At 35.0% G+C, this 20,755-nt stretch overlaps 3 protein-coding genes across 10 annotated transcripts; 1 reads left to right on the plus strand and 2 right to left on the minus strand.

Annotated features, from left to right (window-relative positions):
- Positions 1–5,779: 5,779 nt before the first annotated feature.
- LOC101897628 (calcium/calmodulin-dependent protein kinase type 1) lies at positions 5,780–8,214 on the minus strand. The gene has a single exon (XM_005181790.4). The coding sequence runs from the start codon at positions 7,185–7,187 to the stop codon at positions 5,817–5,819; it is 1,371 nt and encodes a 456-aa protein (XP_005181847.2). The 5' UTR covers positions 7,188–8,214; the 3' UTR covers positions 5,780–5,816.
- A 3,550-nt stretch (positions 8,215–11,764) lies between these two features.
- Positions 11,765–15,956, plus strand: LOC101897804 (probable serine hydrolase). Of its 8 annotated transcripts, none has more exons than XM_059126304.1 (5): positions 11,765–11,897; positions 11,957–12,069; positions 12,207–12,319; positions 14,422–14,562; positions 14,633–15,956. In XM_059126304.1, exons 4-5 carry the CDS (start codon positions 14,431–14,433, stop codon positions 15,521–15,523), a joined length of 1,023 nt encoding a protein of 340 aa, XP_058982287.1. In that variant the 5' UTR covers positions 11,765–11,897; positions 11,957–12,069; positions 12,207–12,319; positions 14,422–14,430; the 3' UTR covers positions 15,524–15,956. The 8 variants fall into 8 exon arrangements, with proteins under 8 accessions (XP_058982287.1, XP_058982289.1, XP_019891711.2 ...); XM_059126306.1 differs by having other exon boundaries at positions 12,244–12,319; XM_020036152.2 differs by lacking the exon at positions 12,207–12,319.
- A 566-nt stretch (positions 15,957–16,522) lies between these two features.
- LOC101898188 (pre-rRNA-processing protein TSR1 homolog) lies at positions 16,523–20,504 on the minus strand. The gene is made up of 7 exons (XM_005181794.4): positions 20,269–20,504; positions 20,128–20,207; positions 19,546–20,065; positions 18,182–19,016; positions 17,517–17,640; positions 17,161–17,427; positions 16,523–17,099 (listed from the first exon to the last, which is right to left on the minus strand). The coding sequence occupies exons 1-7, from the start codon at positions 20,372–20,374 to the stop codon at positions 16,602–16,604; spliced, it is 2,430 nt and encodes an 809-aa protein (XP_005181851.2). The 5' UTR covers positions 20,375–20,504; the 3' UTR covers positions 16,523–16,601.
- Between the last annotated feature and the right edge of the window lie 251 nt (positions 20,505–20,755).

Here is a 20,755-nt window from a genome sequence, read left to right on the forward strand (position 1 = left end):
CCTGAATATTTACTGAAAAAATTAAATCATTTTTTTTTTCAAAACTTCTAGGGAATCTACTCACTTGGGATTTGTAATTTTAGTTGTTGTTGTTGTTGTTACTTTTTCTCACTTATGTGTTCTCTCCATTAAAGAAACAAACCACACAAGACAGAAAAAATAGGCTAGGCCCATTGAAAAGATCCAATTATCCAACACTTCAAAAAATAGTCTATACCCCATAGCCATAACACACTCACACACAGCAGGGCCAAAATAAACAACAAGTGCCAAAAGGCATCCTTTGTCAGTAAATATGTTGCTGTGTGTTCGGCTTCATATTAGCTTGTTAAAACTACAATCAACCATCCAGCCATAAACCATTCATTCCAACACCGAAAATCGTCGTCATCGTCCACAACAATTGAGCATTTATTTACCCATGACTTCATACTTTGTACAAGGGTTTAGTGTTTTATTTGATTTGAGACTAATAAAACATTGGGGCTGCAAAATATAGCTGCCTACCCCTTCCCCAGGCAAAAAAAAAAAATGGAAATAAAACCTCTAATGCCCATTTCATTATTAGGCTGTAATTTCTTGTTGGTTGCCTTAGACCTCAAACAGCAGTAGAAGAAGAAAAAAATAAATATGAAACAAAAATCATAAAGAAGGCCGGCAGGCAACAAACAATGCCGGTTGCTTTTTTTCGTCTTCTCTTAACTCTTTCAAAAAAACACTCGGGTTTTGCTTTTTTTGTTGAAAGTGAAGGGGTTTTGTTGTGATATTTGCTATTTATGTCTTTGAGTCAAAGGTTTTTGTTTAGGATTTCTATCACGTGGCCATATTGCTGGAAGACATTTTTCCACAAAAAGCGTTTTCTTTTTTGGCTCATATTCATAAAATATGGCCAAATGTAAATGGAAATATTTCCGTCTCAAATAGAAAAAAAGGGAGCATTTCCAATTTATCCTTGTTCGCTTGGTCACTTGGTTATGGATAAAATATGCAGATTAGTAGTTTGCCGAAAAAATGGTGGATATATTTATGACTTTTGTCTCCCGTGGGGGAGTTGCTGAACAAGTTATGAATAATTTTTGCCATCAAAAATTTCCACAACGAGGTTTCGAAAAAAAAAAATTTAATAATAATTGTAATAAGGAAGGCGTTTTACTCAGTGGAAATCAATTTAAGCTATAGTTCCCATGGAAAATTTGTAAAACAGTAGCGGATATAAAAGAAGTCCAAAGAGTTTTCAAACTTATGGTTCTAAGAAGGTTTTTCTAATCTCATATCCCTTTTACATGAAATTCCCAAAAGCATACTTTATTAATAAGTGTTTACAAAAGCAGGACAATAAAGTTCATGTATTAATTGTCAAAATGCCGACAATTGCAAATCCTCAATGAAATTACTATATTTTTGTTCTTTTTCCTCTCCCTTGTTCATTGTTTCTTTTTTTTTCATTTCTTCGTGATGTCAAAAATTATTAGCATTTACCATGGCAGAAGAATACAGGTAGATGCATCAACGCTTGTGAGCATTGATATGTCAAAAAATTTTAAATGTTTTTCAAATATAAGTAGATTTTTATATGTTTTCTTATACGACGTCATTCGGAGGTTATTATAATTCGCGTTTTTAACAATTTTTACAAATTTTAATAATTTTTCATTCAACATTTTCAATTCCAAAATTGGTTTGACAGTTCATTGTCCCAGCAGCTGTGTCGATGCGTCTACCTATATTCTTCTACCATGGCATTTACTGTCATTTAAATACAACTAAAATACAACTCTGATGCAAGAAAATTAGTATAGTGTAAACGTCAGGTTATTCCTGATATTTTTATATTGATTTGGGGTGTTTCGTAGTTTACTCCAATGAACTAGTTCAATTAAAATATTCATTGAAAGGCCAATACAACTAAGCCAATTAAAAATCGTTCCTATCTATTATTAAAAATTGATAAAGAAAACCATTTAGAAACCCATTCAATGGTTTCCAGCTTTTAATCATTCCCTGAAAATTAGTTGCACCGTATTTCACACTACATCAATTTAAATTCACACCATCTATGTCTCACGTCCAGCGGAATGAACGACTATATGTGGAGTTCAAAATCAAAAGTCAAATATCCACCAAATAAAACTAGGATTTTTTCGCTGCAAAGTGATATACAGATCGAAAGATCTCAGACATTGTTTAATTTCAATTGACCTAAGCAATCGGTAAAAAATTGAAACGGTATCATGAACTAAAGCATTATAACCGCTTGAAAACATGTTAATGAACGCCATGTATATGTCATATTCAATAGGATAATCCCAAGTTTTATATATGTAGAGTTAAGAATCAGATGTTATTTACTCTTATGATAAAAGAGGGTGTTTCACAAGGCAGAGTGATAAAGTAATCGAAAAATCAGACATTCGTAATAGTTAACGCCACGTCCAGTCCAATAATCAACTGTGTGTTCAGAATCAAAAGTCAAATATCCATCAAACAAAATAGAGATTTTTCTTCACAAGAGTGATATATCCAAAACAATGTTTAATTCCAATTGACCTAAGCAATCGGTAAAAAATTGAAACGGTATCATGAACTACATAAATATATATGTTCGAAAACATATTCGTTATAATGAACTCCATCTATATGTGATACAAACGAATAATCCCAAAACAAATATATGAGGATTTCGGAATCAAATGTCATTTATTCATATCACAAGGCAGAGTTATAAAGTATTTTTTTACCTTTTAAATTATATCGCAACTACATCAATATAAATGTTTGGAAACCTCTTCATTTTAATGACCGTCATCTATATGTCATATCCAAACAAATAATCCCAAGCCAAAAATATGTAAAGTTCAGAATCATATGTCATTTTTTCGTATGATAAAGGAGATTGATAATCACAAGATGGTGTGTATTTTTACCTTTTAAATTATCTCGGAAAATTTTTTGCAGAAAAAAATTGTACTTATTGTTTTGCCCGAGTGTGTATCAATGCTGTGTAGCATAGATTCTGAAAAGAACGCCATATCAACTACAAGTCAGTTCGGAATGTTCCCTGAACACATATGAATGATAATAAAATCGGACTTAACAAAAAAATTGTGGCGGCAGTTTAAAAATTCTTAGTGACATTCCACGCCATCTATATGTCAATATTTTTTAACAGCTAGAGTAGCTTCCTTATCTACGTAGGAATTCAGTAAGCTTTGTGAAAGAGAACTGTTCGAGCACATAGTGAATGAGGACCATAGGATCGACCTAAAACTTTTCAGTAAATCTAGTAGTTGATTAAAACAGCCTTACAGATTTCAAAACCATCTATGTATCAACGCTGTGTAGTATGGATTCTAAGAAGAACGCTATATCACCTACAATTCTGTTCGGAAATTGTTCCGATTTTATACAGATGATACAATACAATACAAGATACAATCGGTAAACAAGTTTTTAATTTTCATAGAAATCTAGGGATACTACAGGAATTTCTTCGTAATATTGGCCGCCATCTACATGACAACATTTTTTAGCAGCTAGAGGGCCTTACCAATCTATCGTAGGAATTCAAAAGGCTTTGCCATAGAGAACTTCACCATGACATAAAGAAATATCCAATTCGGTCGTCTTTGAATCATTGTATAATGAAATATTTGTTTATGCGCCACAGATATGAATAATTCAAAAAAAGATGTCGTTAGTGAAACCGGCCTGGGTGACTAACTATTACTGCATAAAGCCGAATGTAGCAATACAACGTAAATTATATCCTTGAGTTGCCTATGTATGAAACTCAATGTTCGATGGTATATTTTTTTGTGAAACTGGGTTGTTTTAACGGGCGAAGTTGCGTACCTTGTGTTAGAGCTGAACCATATGGCTTAATTTGTGTGAAATATAGTAGATGTGTCGATTGACTTTGAAATATATGTATAAAGAGAGGTGTACTGTAAAATAAAATTGACTTTGATATAATGAATTTTTTCAGACGAAGAGTAGAAAAAAAAAATAAAACACAATATAGCTCTCTTATTAAATATTGGGGTAGGGTTTTAAAATATTGAAAATAAGTACCAAATATTCCATAAACATGGATTAATTAAAGGACAATAGGCCTTCAACAAAAACCCACATAATTAGAAGATTTTTTTTATCCATAAACAACCTTTTTAGACCCTATAGAACCCTATCTAGTTCTATAGAAATGAAACTTGTAAGCATACAGACTTAAGGTGTGGGTAAATAAGCAGCTTGAAGTATTCGCATGACATATTTTGTGATATATCCTAAAGGCATGCCAGAGCCGCACTCGAATCCTGCTGTCGATTCCTCTTACAATTTGACATTAATATGCCTAGCCATGACGCCAAGCTGCTTATGTACCCTAACCTTTACTGACATCGTCTGTAGAGAGAAGACCTTCTTAGACAGAAAACCTACGTTAGATCTTCCTAAGGACTTCCTATCTATTGAGGGTCTATAAGTTTAACTTTATATAAGAAAATACGAACAAAATAATAATAAAATAAAAATAATCTTATACAATAAAAATACGAGGCTTTTTCGGAAATGTAACATTGCACTGCATTTACTGAACAACCCCATCGTAATTGCAATATCTGGCAACACTGCAAGTGTCAGATGTTCTAAAATGCAAAAATGAAACATATGTTGCGCATACAATCCAAAAACCTTGCTGTTCTAAAATATCTGATGCATTGAAGGAGTAAATATTAAAATGTGTTAATTATTTATATTTCTTATATCAACTTCAACATTTGAATTTCTTTTAAAGGGGGAGGTGCACTATCTTTATAATTAGATAACGTTTGTACATGACTTTAAAGTATTGCAAAACTTTTGGAATTCTGCTTTTTATACATACTTTAAAATCATTTTATTCCGTAAAAACCCGCTTTGACTCGCTAGGAGATTCATTAAATTCACAAATTCAATTAATTATATATTTTTCCATTTACGTTCTTAATTCCATTTGCGTTCTAAATTGGAAACAATCGCCTGCAACAGCTGATCGGCAAAAGCTGTGCAATATGGTCAAAGTTGCTCAACAGTTGCAGCGAAGCGTTGCACTTCCGAAAAGGCCCATAAATAAACAATAGATCCTGAAACCAGCTGAGTTTGAAAAATGAGTCGAGAAAAAAGAATAGTCTTTAAAAACCGTATACAAAAATATTTTCTTCTAATTATTTGCATATAAAACTTTGTTTTTGTGAAAAAATCTACTAAAATCTTGCTAAACCACATTACAGGTCACATAAAAAAATATATAAAAACGTTATTTTATAAAAATCTAAAATTCATAACCCTGATTTTCAATATTTCATTAATTTTACGTTTTCGTTTAAGCCCCTAAGAATTTGATTTATTTTTTTTTTTGTTTTGTTTTAATTAAAATAGAAATCATTAATTCTTTAATTTTTCTTCTCTTTCTTCTTTTCAATTTTTTTAAGACTTTTGCAAAATATTTTGTTTTTTTTTTTTTTTTTGTTTTATATAGTATAAGTGCAGTTACTGATTCGATTTGATTTTTTTTTCTTTCAAGTTTACCTAAAAAAATTATAATAATAGTTTATAATAAATATATATATAGGTATGTATATATATTTTGTTTTTGTTAGGTAAGTATGTATATATAATATGTTAATATAGTATATAATCATAATAATAATAATTTTTTTTTGTTGTTGACATCACCTTTTTTAATTCTTACTTAAATTGTTTATTAAATGTGCTGGTTGTTCTTGTTGCAGTTATTAAACCGTTATTTTTTTTTTTGTTTAGACCAAATTACTCTTGTTTTACTTGTTTGATTGTTTACTGCCATTATGACAGGACGCTGCTGCTGAGGACAATGTTGTTGTTGTTGCTGCTGCTGCTGATGTCGATGAGATTCTTTGGCTTTGAAAATCCATTTGCGCTAATGATGATGACGGCGATGGTGTGGACGATGTTTTGTTCGTACACGAATTCGGTTTGTTGAGGAGATTGCCCGAACTACTGCCACTGGCATTGTGACAGGTGGTCATTTCCACATCACTGCCACTGCTGGCGCCCAAATTATCCTGTGACATTTTACTCTCCTTCAATAGATTCGACTTGCTCTCATTCGAACTGAGGGCCATACGTTGCATTTGCCGTATGACGGTGGCGGCCAAATAGGCCTGCTTCCAACGCGATTTGGCGAAATTCTTTTTAAGTTGCTCTGAAACCGTGGCATGGATATTCTTGTTGCCTGCAGCATTACCCGAAATCCAGGGATGGGCCAGGGCCTGTTTGCAGGTGTAACGTTTCTCCACCGAGACACACATCAAGTGGCGTATGAAATCCTTGGCCGAATCACTGATGTCATCCCAATATGGTGAGTCAAATTCGAATTCTCCCTTGAGTATTTGGGCAAAGAGATTGGCATCGTTTTCATCGTAGAACGGCGGATAGCCACACAAAAGGATATAGGAAATGACACCTATACTCCAAATATCCACAGCCTTGCCGTATGGTCTCTGGGCCAAGACCTCGGGCGCCACATAGCCTGGTGTGCCACAGGCCGTGGCCATGATGCCGGAATCTTCCATTTTAGACAGACCAAAGTCGCTGATCATAATTTTACTGTCATCATCGGGGCTGTAGAAGAGCAGATTCTCTGGCTTCAAGTCCCTGTGTACCACACCCTGTTCGTGCATATAGTCGACGGCCTCCAAAATTTGCCTAATCAAATCGGAGGCATCCTTTTCGGTGTAGGAACCCTTCTCCACAATGCGATCGAATAGCTCACCACCTGTTACCAATTCCATGACCAAATAGATTTTTGATTTGTCCTCATAGGTTTCGTACAACTGGACTATGTTGGGATGGGTCAAACGCTCCCCACTGCGGCTATCGGCTGCCGTATCATTGTTGTGATGATTGGCACTGAAACGACGCAAGACGCGTATCTCGTTCTCCAGCGATTCCTCTTTGCCTTTGAGTGCCTTTTTGTCAATGATTTTTACCGCAAAATGTTGACCTGGGTTTTCCTTGCTCTCGGCCAGGCGTACCTCAGAGAAGGCGCCCGTACCCAATAGGCCATGCAGATTGTATTTATCCTCAATGGGTATGGTTTTGTTGAGTTCCTTAATGAATTCCTTCGACTTGGTTTTTTTAGCCGAATCCTTTTTGCCAAACAGCGGCATTTTGTGTGCGGTGTGTATGTGTGTGTGAGAGTGGTGGTGTAGATGTGTAAGTGTTGTTGTTTTCTTCCACTTCCCTTACTTCCTTTTCCCCTTCTCGTCGGCCCAATTCTTATTAATTTTGCTCGGCCACTGTTCACACTTTTTCTCCTTCCACCTCGTTTGCGTTACCAATTATTTCGTTACCGACTCACGCCCTCGACTACCCCCTCCAATGTCAGCCGTGGCAGCAGAGTTTTATAGGAAAAATCCCTTTGAGCTTATTATAAATTCCAGAGGCCTGGCTGCTGCTGCTACAACGCCAGCTTACAAACCCCACATGAAATGCCTATGACGTCGACCGTCGACAGCAAGCAAATGTTCTTCTGATGTGTTGCTGGAGAATTTTCCGTTTTGTGTATGTTTTTTTTTTCTATTTTATGATTTTTTTGTTGCTTTTTTAACACTTTTTTACATTTTCTTCTTCTTGCTGCCTTACGTTCTTTTCTATCGATTTTAATTTACATTCATACCCGTTAATTTTTTTTTATTTTTCCAGATATACCATTATTTGGATTTATTTTTGGAATATTAGATTTTTTCATGCATTGTATTTTGCCAATTCTTATTGCAAATCTTTTGTATATCTTTTTTCTTGTTGTTGTGTTATTTTTTCTTTGCTTTGCACTTACTAAACCAGTTAGAAGCAGTGACTAGCTATTGAATTAACCGTGTTTTGTTTCTTATTAATTTGTGTTTGATTAGAATCCGTTTCCGTTTCTTGTATTTTTTCTAATTGGAATTTTTCTTCCTTTTTTCTAATTTTTTTCTTCTTATTTTTTGGTGGTACGTCACACACGCACAGGAAAATTATATATCTCTCATCCGTCGTACCGTACCGTTTTGATTCGTTCCGTTGTCTCGTTGACCGTGTACTTTGCAGCGCCGAGTAGAGTTAATGAATGTATGTATGTTATTCTCCAGTGAGTGAGCAGAGACACAGTTTGGGCAAATAAAAACAACTTCATGTCAGAGAATGAAATGCTCCCCAACAAAAACACACACACACACACACTTGCATGCATACTCATAACAAACAGAATCCAATCAACCGATATTAATGGTGTTGCCAATCTGGCAAAATTCTCATTTGACAGCAACAATGTTCATAGAAATGAGGGGTATTTCTCATGGTTTGTGTGGGGAAAGAGCAAATGATGAGATATGCATGAGAAAAAACAACACTAGAGAGTGAGAGTAGGAAATTGATTAAATTACATTTTGTGCTAGGGAACAAGGGTTGCATGAGTTTGATAGTTATATTTTTAAATGATGGTCGGGGGGCTTTCACTACATTTCTCCGATGCTCTCATTCTGGACAACCATTGGAGGTAGATAGATTGTTTACAAAAAAAATCTCCATTAAAATGCATCAATATGGAAACGTATTGTTTTTATTATTTCTTGGTATGGCAGCTCTCTTACACATACTCAAATGTCATACACACAGATTCCAATTAGATGAATCAACTCTATTGGAACTTAATTGATACAATTAAGAAGCGTAAAATTCTGTAAATTAAACGACAGTTTTAAAACTTTTAACTGTAAATAAAGACATAAATTAATATTAAAATCGAAATTGAATAACTATAAAAGTTTATTAGGGTAATTTTTTTATCAATATCAAGTATAAAAAAACAATAAGGCGCACATTTCTGAAAATTTAGTATTAGAGAATAATGGAAAATATATACATAATTGTTTTAGTGGCATAAACACTAAGAATCGGTTTGATTGAGATTTGATTTGAGATTTGCAAATCTTTTAATATTGACTTTGTGACAATAGGATAATTTCACATAACAGCCACAACTGGCGTCCAAGCTATCTCGTGACATTTTTCTCATTTAACAATTAATTACATTAAAACGAAAAGCCATACAATTATCACTTTCAGCCAATAGGTAGGAAATTAACACAATATATCTGTCATTATTTGAACGCAATGAAAATATGACTAAAATAATTATATCTTACAATAACATCACACTACAGGTATTTATGGAATAGACTGAATGTCAGCGGTTTTCTTACCAACAAAAACCACAAGTTTCCTCAACATGGATAATAACAACGATTCTTAATGTTTTGATTTTTTTTTTTGTTTTTGGAGTTTTGAACATGACTAACATTGTTTTAAATATGTTAATGTTGGGCGCCAGTCTAAAATGTTTTGTGCTGGTTGTCAGTCTCAACAATATTTGGTTTTTATTTGGCACATGTAAAAAATAAAATAAATAAAATTTCATGGAATTTATTTTACGTTGAACAACCTAGCATTTAACTTAGTAGTTATTTTGGATCAGTTTAATGCTAGGAACACAATTGGAGCGAACGACGAATTTTTTCGCGGCGTATGTTCGTCGTCAAAAATAAAACACATATGTGTATATGGAAGTGCACACAATCACGGCACCGGCGAAAATTTCGTCGGTCGCCGCGAACTCAATTAGCTTTATTTCTATTTCATACGCCGGCGACCGGCGAACAAAACAGTACAAGGTGGCCATACTTGTACGAATTTTATGTGTTTTAGTAAATAAAGTTACTTTTTACTTTAAAATTTGTTATGGTCACTCTACTATCTGTTACTCGTATAAAAAAAACATGATTAATTTGTTTATTTATTTGTGTACTTGCGCCTAAGTGAAGATGGATATCAGTGAATTTATAATAGAGAAGATGGACATAAGTGAAATTATAATAGAGAACGTAAAGAATTATGTGTTCTTGTATAATTCATTGTAGTCAACAAATGAGCAAAAAGTAAACAACTTCATCAGCTGTTTTATAATTTCGTCGGTATTGTGTTCCATACGACGAATTTTCGCGGCTCATTTTGTCGCCGCGTAGGGCGAAATTCGTCGTTCGCTCCAATTGTATTCCTAGCATAAGTTTGTAAGACAAAGATAGTAGTTACTTATTATCAAATTAGTTTCTATTTTAACCATTTATCAAATAGATAATTTATGTTGTTTTTTACTAAGATAATGGCTAAATTATCAGTTGCTTCGAATTAAACTAAAAAGTTGTCAGCACAGTGTGTCAACAGTGGAAAAGGAGTAAATTTTTGCCTACACAAAAGTTAATAACTTTTTCTAAAAGTAAATATTATCTTTTGTTGAATATCGGGACAGTTGATTGGCTAAAGACATAAGTTACTGCCAATGTAGTTTAAACTGAGACTATTTATCAAATATTGTCTACACAAGACGCCACTTATTTGGCAATGTAAATAACTTTGTTGGCAATCTAAATAACCTGAAATAGCTCCTTTTCAAAATACCGAATATCGATCTATATATCAAATACCGAACCGTTGCATGGAAACCGTTGACCAATGTGGACAATGATTTGGCACTGATTATAGAACCAATTATGAAGTACAAATACCAAATTTCACACAAATCTATTAGAAAATGTGGCGTAGTAGCCAATGTTCTGCCACGGGAGCTAGAACACATTACGAACTAAAAATACCAATTTTTAGCAAATCCTTGGAAAAATGTGGGTAAAACTATCAAAATACCGAATATCCGAAGGTATATAGGTCCATAGGAAAAAGTGGACCTATATATACAATGTTTCGCCACCGGAGCTAGAACCCAAAACGAACTACAAATACCAATTCTTTAGACAAATCTGTGGAAAAATGTATCTAAAACCATTAAAGTACCGTATATCGGGAACTATCGTTATATGGGTGCTATAGGTACTATTCAAAAACTTGGACCTATATATACAATGTTCCGCCACCGGATCTAGAACCCATAACGGACGTCAATGACAATTTTTAGACCTATCCGTGTGAAAAATTTTTGCTAAAACCACCAAAATACTAAATATCGGGAGCTACCGTTATATGGGGGATAAACAATATATCTCATTTTGAATACCAACCATCCTAACCACAGTACGAACTACTGTGTCAAATTTTAAAGCTCTACGTGAAATAGTGTGGGCTGTATCGTGATTTCAACAGAGAGACGGGCATCGTTAAATCGACTTCGAATGTTATGCTGATCATGAATATATATTTTATGGAATATTTATATTATATTTAGAGGTGTTACAAACGGGATGACAAATTTAATATACCCTCCTTTCCAAGGTGGAGAGTATAATTATGAATAGTGTGTAAAATGGCAATTTTGACATGGACCCGTTATAACCCATGGTTAATAAAAGTAACAGCGTATACGTAAAACGCATTCCGCCTTCGAGAGCTTTTCTTCCCCAGACTAAACTTAATGAGTAAATTTTTCCGGAAACTTTTTAAAGCCAGCACCATTGCGGAATGATAAGGTTGTTAACCAAATGAACTAAATCACAACATTTGTTTACATTTTGCTTACCTTTCGTACAGTTCACAATAAGTGTTTTGACAAAAAATTTAGATGATCGGCTGCCGTAAATCCTGTATTTTTCGACTGTGCCATGGACAGACCAATATCAGTAGCCCAAACATGTTTCCAAACATATATAATTCTTATCCATCTAAACAATGCTTTAGCAATTACTTCTCCCAATGTGGCAACGCTTTATGTAACAAATTCAACTGCAAATTATTTCCGCAGTCGCAGTTGTCATTCATTTCAGTCAACATTCACGCTGAACGTCGTTGTTGGCCTTTCATTCGCTGAATTTTTTGGACATCTAATAAGCAAAACGGTACGGTGGAATTCAAATAATAAATAACAAAAACATTTAAAAAAATATATCCGAAACAGAGAGGTGCAAAGTCCATTGACAAAAAAAAAACCGACTCATCATCTTGGCCTTCAATGAACTCAACCAGAAGAGAGTGCACAGTGTAACATAACAGAATTCATTCATTGTCAAGGTACAACATGCCTATGTAAAAAAAACTACGAAACGAAAGAAAGGCGCGTTGTGTTTATAAATGATGACGTGAATTTTTTGTTTCAACATTTTTGCATAGTTGTGTAATTTGAGCAAACATTTAATTCATTATTTTAGATAAAGTTTCATCATCAGTTGTTGTGTTTGTTGATAGAAAAGAGAAGAGTGTGCGAAAGAGGGAGGACGAGTGGTTGTGCGTACATAACTAACTAGAACTAAGTGAATATTTGGTAATTAATTAATTCATTTATTTATTTTTTAGAAGAAGTTGATTCTAAAAAAAAACAAAAAACATTTACCATGATTTTGATTTCTTTATCATTAAAAAACCCCTGTCTGGCTGCGAAAAAAAAAAATAGTCTAGTCACATTTTTTTCCATTCGTGTTATCTCAAATCTGAATAGAAGTGATAACAGATAAGGGTTCATGGGAGAGTTCATAGTACCATTGATTTGGATGATTATTTTATCATAATAAAACAATTATGAAGAAGTACCTATTCCTGTCAATTACTAACAGATACGTCATAACTGCAAACCAGCAAAATCCCATGATGGAAAGTACCGAGTAATTCTGAATCACCTTTGAATTATAGAGACTGTGCCGATGAATTGAATACAATAAATATTTTGCATCGGAAAATGGAAGATGTGTACTGAAAAAGATCATTTTTAAACGTGAGCTGTATGAGTTCATGCATATCCGCTTGGAGAAGTTACTGTGTTTTGAATCCTCTACCATATAATGGAGGGTATATTAAATTTGCCATTTAATTTGTATCACCAAAATATTCGCCGGAGATCCTATATAGTGTAGTTAGGCATGATCAGGGTTCAAATTCTATGTCCATTTAGTTATGTCCATTTTTCCATCCGTCCATCTTTTGAAATCACGATAGAGCTCGCACTATTGAATCACATATTCTGCCCTCATCCAAGGCAGTGAAATTAGAAATTGTATTAGAATATATAATTTCAATCAACAACTTTTCCCAACACAGCTTAGTACCCATTATATGGCTATTAGGTAATGTGGGGATTAAAGGTAACGTGATAGCGAACTCTGTCGCAAATCCTTTACTGGCTTAAGAGTATGTCTACCGTGGTATGTGCCGATTTTGCCCCCCACTTTTCAAGCTAACCTGATATTATTCCCAGGATGTTTGATATTGGAAATCGGTCCTCTTTCTATTGGTTGAGATATCTGGCCAATTTCGAACCAAAGCTGCTGTAATTGTTAGTTTCGGGTAATCTGGGGTTATATGCCATACTTCCAAAACATATTAAATATAGGACCATTTTTATACCCTCCTCCATAGTATGGAGGGTATATCAAAATTGTCATTCGCGTATAACACCTCGGAATATACATTTTAGACCCCACATAGTATATATATTCTTGATCAGCATAAAATTCTATGTCGATTTAGCGATGTCCGTCCGTCTGTGGAAATAACTCTAGTTTCCGAACGAAATGACGTAGGTTGATAAAATTTTACTCAAATGTGTATTATGTCTGCAGGACTTCTGGTATGAATGATGGATGATGTAGGTCCATATTTTGGTATAGCCCCATATAATGGTACCTCCCTTTTTTCGTTATTTTGACCATTTTAGCGACATTATTCACCGGAATTGTTAAAAATTGTGTGTTTGAAGTTCGTAATGGATACTACAGCCTATGATAGAAAATTGTCTGTAAAGGTCCACGTCTTCGTATATCCCCCATATATCTGCACCTCCCGATATTCGGCATTTTGATGATTTTAGCGACATTATTCACCGGAATTGTTTCAAATTTGGTTTTTGAAGTTCGTAATGGATACTACAGCCTATGACAGAAAATTGTCTGTGCAGGTCCACGTCTTCGTATAGCCCCTACATAAATGTACCTCTCTATATTCGAAATTTTGATGATGTCTCGCATTTGAATATTGTAATGGTTTAGCACAAAGATCGATCCGGCCGAACTTACTGCTTTTTTACTTGTTTGATATACTATCCATAAAGGGTGCCTCCCTCCAACAACTTCGAATGGACTAATTCCGTTTTGACACAACATTGATCTGAATATAATCAATCTTCATCAGATTCTACTAGGAACTTGTTGCTGGCGCCTGGTCTACTTTAAATTCCCTCATCGCACATGGCACTTGTTCAATTTCTCAAAAATAATTAATGTGTGTCCTGAATTTTATATTCCGAATTTGATTGGATTTGAGGCAACGCTATTTTCTTATTGTAAAATTTCATGGAAACATCTTTCATCTTTCAATCTCTGCATGTTCCAGCTGATATTTTAATAAAAAACCATTATTTTTAACTATTTTCAGTACTCCAAGATGACTGCAGTTAATACGAGGCAAGTATTATTATTTCTTCGTCCCCTAAGGACTCAATCATCAAGAAGAAACAACTCCTCCTACAATTCTGTAACCAATGAACCAAAACAGAGAAATTTTGCCACAAGAGATGTAAGCAGCCATTTTTAAAGAAATAAATCAAACAATTTGATATCAAATTTCCTTCTTTCCCCAATTTCAGTTTGAAGAAATCCAAATTCCCGTACCATGGGGTCACATAGCCGGCAAATGGTATGGACCGAAACATGAAAGACCGCTGGTTGGTTTACATGGTTGGCAAGATAACGCTGGCACCTTTGACACATTGGCCCCCTTGCTGCCGCGGGATATGCCCTTCCTAGCGTTGGATATGCCTGGTCATGGTCTATCTTCTTGGCTACCCGAGGGTATACATTATCATTCAATCGATTATGTGACACTGCTTAATCGCATTATGGAGGAATATAAATGGGATAAAATTTCCCTCATGGGCCATTCAATGTCTTCGATAAACAGTTTTGTCTACACTGCCTTATTCCCGCACAAAGTTGATTTATTAATTGGATTGGATGTTCTAAAACCCCTGACGAGGTCTGCCCAAAAAATTGTCGATATTATTGGTGAACGTATCGAAGGCATAACAAAAGTTGAACGAAGAATACGTAATAAAAGTGAACCACCGGCCTATGAATGGGACCAACTGGTGGAACGTTTACATGTGGGCACCGACAAATCGGTGGATATGGACACATGTAAATTCCTGTTGAAACGTAACATTAAACCCTCCGAACATGAACCACATAAATACTATTTTTCACGTGATGGACGTTTAAAGAACTCGCTGTTTTATGCCTTCTCGCAACAAGTACCTGTTGAAATGGCAAAACGCATAACATGCCCTCACTTGTTTATTAAAGCCCTGCAAGCGCCCTACTATGAACGTAAGGAATATTATGATGAAGTTTTGGCCATTTTAAAACAAAAACCTAATTTCGTTTATTACGAAGTCGAGGGTAGTCATCATGTGCATTTAAACGAACCCGAAAAGGTGGCACATTTTATTAACTCGTTTTTGGAAAAATACAAAAGTTAGGAATACATGTAAAATATTGTATAGCTGATGTTATTTGAGAGTTAGACACAGACAAATTTTTGGACTGTTATTGAGTCTACAGACCAGAAAGGGAAATTAAATTGAAGAAAATGATACACGTTCTTTTGTCTTAAAATCTGGTGTTTTTCATGAATTTGCCTATGTCTAGTTTTTGAAATTGTATACTTTTATAGTAAATTTAGATTATTTAATATTATTGTACATAATTTTATGATTAGTTTGTTGTAAAGTTCAAATCAATTGCCTTGGGTATGTGAAAATCATGTCCAAATTTAACGACAGCTAAGAATCCTTATTACCTCAGGATCACCAAAAACTTTGATCATTAGACAACCGAAATCCATCCATCACTCTAAACGGCTATGAACTTGAAGGATATTAAAACGTTTATAGAAGTTATTACGAAAAAAAATGATTCTGCTAGTAATAAGCCTAACCTACTTTCAGTCTGAAGTAAGTTTACTCGATCTATAATATAACAAAATTAGTACACTTGACAACATCTACAATATAAACAAGATAGAATTACAGTTTGATGATACTTTCTCCTAGTTTTCTACTGCTTCCTAATATACACTTGATATGGTTTTTTGGTCTATCCTCTATAGACCTTCCATTGGTTTTGTTTTACAGGAAAACCCCCCTGTTGTTGGATGTTATGTGACAGAGACTTAGTGGAAGTTCCATAGGGAACTTAATACTAGATATTCAAGACTATTTTGGAGAGTACCGCATAGAGCATTTTATCGGATTAGTGTAGCTTTGGATATTTTCCGTTAATGCTCATTTTTTTTCTCAGCAATATATCGAAGTAGGTTATCATAAAATAACTACCCTGAACAAAATCCGAAATCATTGTAGCTGTAATAGTTTTTTGTTGCAATAAAATAGTGTTTAAGGCTGATTGTTTTTAGTTTTTAATAAAAAAAAAAACAAAATTCTTGTTAATTACAAAATTCCTAATATTGTTTATTTTCATTTCATTTAATTTAAATCCATCCTCTATACATTTTCGTAAACAATGTATGTTAACAGAAACACAATTCCATAATTCACTCTATTCTTGCATAGCTTCTGGCTGATCATTTTTCTTATCCTCAGTATCGGCATCTTCACAGGTTATCAGGCATTCGTCATAAGTCCACTTGGGATAGACACGTTTAAACAGATACATAAACACGGTATCGTATGAACGCAATTGTCCATCGAAATAGCACTTCATGTGACCATGAGTACCCAAAGATTCCTTGATATGACCCAAACGACCACATTTGGTGCGTAGTTTGACGGGTTTGAAATATTCCACATCTTCCTTGTTGAAGAACATGTAACGAATTGTGGCCGATTTACGATTAATACGCATTGGATGACCGCTGAGTACCACACGTTTGAGTATAATACGATCCGGATTACAGGAGAGCAAACAACCGCGCGCCACTAAGGCCAGTGTGGAGTCTGGATTTGTTTTGAAAGCCAATATGGGTGCCGGGGGGAATTGTATGGGCGCATAGAAGGTAGCACAAACCGTTGTGTGGGGTCGGAAATAACGTTCAAACTGTTAAAAAAAAGGAAATTATAAAAGTGAAATATAATTATCTGTTTTTTTTCCTCCTTACCTTATGTTTATCACCATTGGTGTGCTGACTGAATATGGGATTAACCACAAATCTGCGATAACCACATTGTATTATAAGTCTTTCTTTAGATTTAATGGGTACCTCCGAATCGGGTATTCTCTTGAGTACCGCATTCACCACCGACATTTGATGTTCATGTGGCAGAAGACCATAAACAATAACATTGTCCACTAATTGGGCCGATTTGTAGGCTTTCCATTTGGTAGCAGGAACATTGGCAACATAAATGGTAATATACCAACCAGGCTGCAAAAAAAAAAAAAAAAAAAAAAAAAAAAAAAAAAAACAGATAATTAAAAAACATGATCTTTGATTGGAATTAAAAATATTCTTACCACAGCACCATCAATTTCCTTGGCTTCGTTTATGATACGTCTCTTGGTACGCTCAAAGTTTTGGAATTGATAGATGCGAGCATAGTCATAGGGCAGATTTTCTTTGGGATCCCAGGGTGAGGTTCTAAAAACAGAAATATTCCATAATCATTTTAAGATGTAACTCAAAAATATTGATAATTAATCCCCCATGGAGTGACGATAGTCCGTCAAAATTAATTGATAAAATTGATGTTTACGCTTAAAGTTTAGATTGTCTTTTAAAAATGTTGATAAAAATCGAAAAAAAATTGTTGAAAAATTCGTTTGGAACTCAGATTGTCCCCAAAAATTTTTGTCAAAAAATCCACTCTCATATCAGGTTCAATAAAAAATATCCCCACCGGAGATCAGATTAGTCCCTTGAAAATTGTCAAGAAATTCCTCCAAAAAATCAAATCAAAAATACCCGCCGTCATCAAATATTGTCAAAAATACACACTTGAAGCACAGATAGTACCTCGAAAAATATTGCTTAAAAATCCATGCTTGAAGCTCTAATGACTTTTATAGTTCAAAAATGCATGCTTGGGACTCAGATTGTCCCTCCAAGATACTATTTAAAGATCCCCATTTGAAGCATGGTAGTCCCTCATAACACAAATAGTCGCCCCATTAAAACTAACCTAAAAGATTCCAATCCACGGAATTTCTGGAATCTTGTACGTGCCGGAATATCCAAGGGTGTATCAATTTCATCGGGCCACATCTCATCAATGCGCGCCTCCTTGATCTTTTTCATTGTTTCCCGTTCTTCATGGAAATCCATTTGTTGGTCATATTTTTCATCATTAATGGCAGCATCCGAGACTGAAGCAGTATCCACATATTCTTCGGTATCAGATTCGGGTTCTTCACATTCGCCATCAAAAGATTTATTTTCGCAGGACATGAATTCATCTTCATCGTTATCATCGTCATCACCATCCATATCATCATCATCGTCCTCCTCATCATCCTCATCTTCTACTTCTTCAACATCTGGAATCCAGGCAGCTTGATAGGCACTATAACCTTTAGGCACCCGCTTGATTAGCTTCATTTTTTTCGTCTCCTTTTGCGACTCGGCAATTTCTTCTTCTGTTGGCCATGTCTGTTCAGCATCCATTGGATCGGGAATATTTTCCGATTGTAAGGAAGTTTGTTTATTTGGATCGGCTTTGGCCACTAAACGTATATCGGAGGTATCCTGGTTGCTACGATATTTATCCAAACGGTAAGGGTCTTGTGGTGCATGAATTTCAGACATTTGAAAATCACCCAAACCGGTGATGTGCACCAATCCATTAACATCGAGTGGGGTACCGCGCAAGAAACCTGTTACTTTGAGAGTACCCTCATCTTCGGCTGGATTAGGATTGGGTATAAATTCAACATGATCACCAAAGAGATGTGGACGATTGTTGCGGTTGTAGATGAGGTTTTTCTTTTGACCACCAATGCGACGCATTACATTGAGACCTGGAAGAAGGAATATAAATGAATTAATAAAAATTTGGTCAGTGGCGTCCTAGGTTCTCAAAATTTGGTCAGACATGACTTCGAAAATTTTCCTTAACACGACTTGAATACATCGGCACACGGCTTAAAAATTTATGTTTGTTGCTGTTATAGCTCCTTTGAAGAAGATTCTTAACATTTTCTAGCATTTTTCTTTTGGCAAAAGTTCTTAACAATATTCGAGTTTTTTGTTCTTCTGTTCCCTTGAAAAATAATCTTATACTTTTTTAGCTCAACTAGACCATTAAAAATATTCTTAAAAATAAAAGCTATCGAAGCCGGATGCATACCCTCAAAATATATGTTTAAAGAATCCACGACTGTAGTTCTGCTGTACCCTCAAAATATATTCGTAAGTTTGAGAAACATTTGTTACTGCTTTCTTCTATTTCCATAGGTTTTAAAATACGTTTGGCAGCAAGAACAGACTAGTTTTTGAATGCGCCTCTTGTGTGACCTTATTAAATAGGGCTTGTTTATTTCCAATTACCTTCCATATTCGTATCCAATTGCATAATCTTCTCTTTGGGCAACAATTTCGAAATGAATTTCTGCACAGCCGCCTTGGCCGAGCTGCGACGTTTTGGATTTATAGATTCCAAGTCCATAAGTGCCACAACAGGTGTGGGTATACTTTGTGCCGAGATCATATTGAAGATACGATGTCCCCATTTATCGAAAACATCATCTTCGCCCATGGCAGCTGATGTTAACATCAAAGTAGTATCACATACTTTCAGATAGTCCAAGACCGTCAATTCATTGCCACGACCCACTGGCGGTATAATGAAGGCAAAACGTTGCTTGAAACGTGGTAAATTCATGTAGGTAACACCCGAGGGGGTACGTTCTACAATAGCCTCTTCATCACAGCTTTCCAAAATTGCCAAGGCGGAGCGGGCATCGATTTGTTGATGCATCGGAAGTATGCATACCAAAAATGGTGCAGTATTTTGGCCACCCAATTGACGTTTCAGAGCCAAGGCTTCCTCACGCTTGTTTTTGCGGAGCTGTGAGAGAAAAAAATATGGATTAATATATCTTTTACAAATAACTAAAGAAAATAACTTACTTGACTAATCTGATTACGCCTTTGTTCCTTGCGTTGAATTTGCTTGTGCTTGTGAGAAATGGCCGTATTGGATACCTTGCCTGAAAATTAAGAAATTTTTCATTAAAACATTTGGCTCCTGGTTCTCAAATATCCACCTACCTTTGAGAGCATTGTCGATGGCACCCTTCGACCGATGTCTGCCCGTCTTATGTGCCTTATTGGCTTGTTTTAACGGCCCAGGCCGATGAAAAACATGATCCGCCATAATTTCCTTTGACTCTCAAAACAATTTAACAAATTTTTACAGTATTTTCTTGAATTTTATTGGGAATTTCGTGTTAGAATTATGGAAGCACATGTGTTTTCGTTTTCACAACAAATAAAAAGAACAAGCATTTGACATGTTGCCTAGTTGTTGTTCTTGCATTAGATTGGATGTCAAAAAAGAAAACAATGCTAACACAGGGTGATTCAAAAAAAAAAATAATTAATTGTAGTTGCGTAGCGATAGTGGTCCTATCGAAAAATCGATGGGTTTTTGCTTGGGTGGCGAGCGATGGGCCTTTAAAGGAATTTTAAAGGTATATGCCATGGTACAATGAATTCAAGGTAGGGCAGAACTACCATATGATTTAATTTTTTTTAT

The sequence above is a fragment of the Musca domestica genome, unplaced genomic scaffold (genome assembly GCF_030504385.1).
Source record: "Musca domestica strain aabys unplaced genomic scaffold, Musca_domestica.polishedcontigs.V.1.1 38, whole genome shotgun sequence".
Classification (NCBI taxonomy): domain Eukaryota; kingdom Metazoa; phylum Arthropoda; class Insecta; order Diptera; family Muscidae; genus Musca; species Musca domestica.

Bases quoted from the DNA above. Each gene is read 5' to 3' on its own strand.
- LOC101897628 (XM_005181790.4), bottom strand. From the start codon at position 7,187: ATGCCGCTGTTTGGCAAAAAGGATTCGGCTAAAAAAACCAAGTCGAAG.
- LOC101897804 (XM_059126304.1), top strand. From the start codon at position 14,431: ATGACTGCAGTTAATACGAGGCAAGTATTATTATTTCTTCGTCCCCTA. The intron at 14,563-14,632 runs GTAAGCAGCCAT...CCCCAATTTCAG, and splicing joins GAAATTTTGCCACAAGAGAT to TTTGAAGAAATCCAAATTCC.
- LOC101898188 (XM_005181794.4), bottom strand. From the start codon at position 20,374: ATGGCGGATCATGTTTTTCATCGGCCTGGGCCGTTAAAACAAGCCAAT. The intron at 20,208-20,268 runs GTAGGTGGATAT...CTTAATTTTCAG, and splicing joins CATCGACAATGCTCTCAAAG to GCAAGGTATCCAATACGGCC. The intron at 17,428-17,516 runs GTAAGAATATTT...TTTTTTTTGCAG, and splicing joins AGGAAATTGATGGTGCTGTG to CCTGGTTGGTATATTACCAT.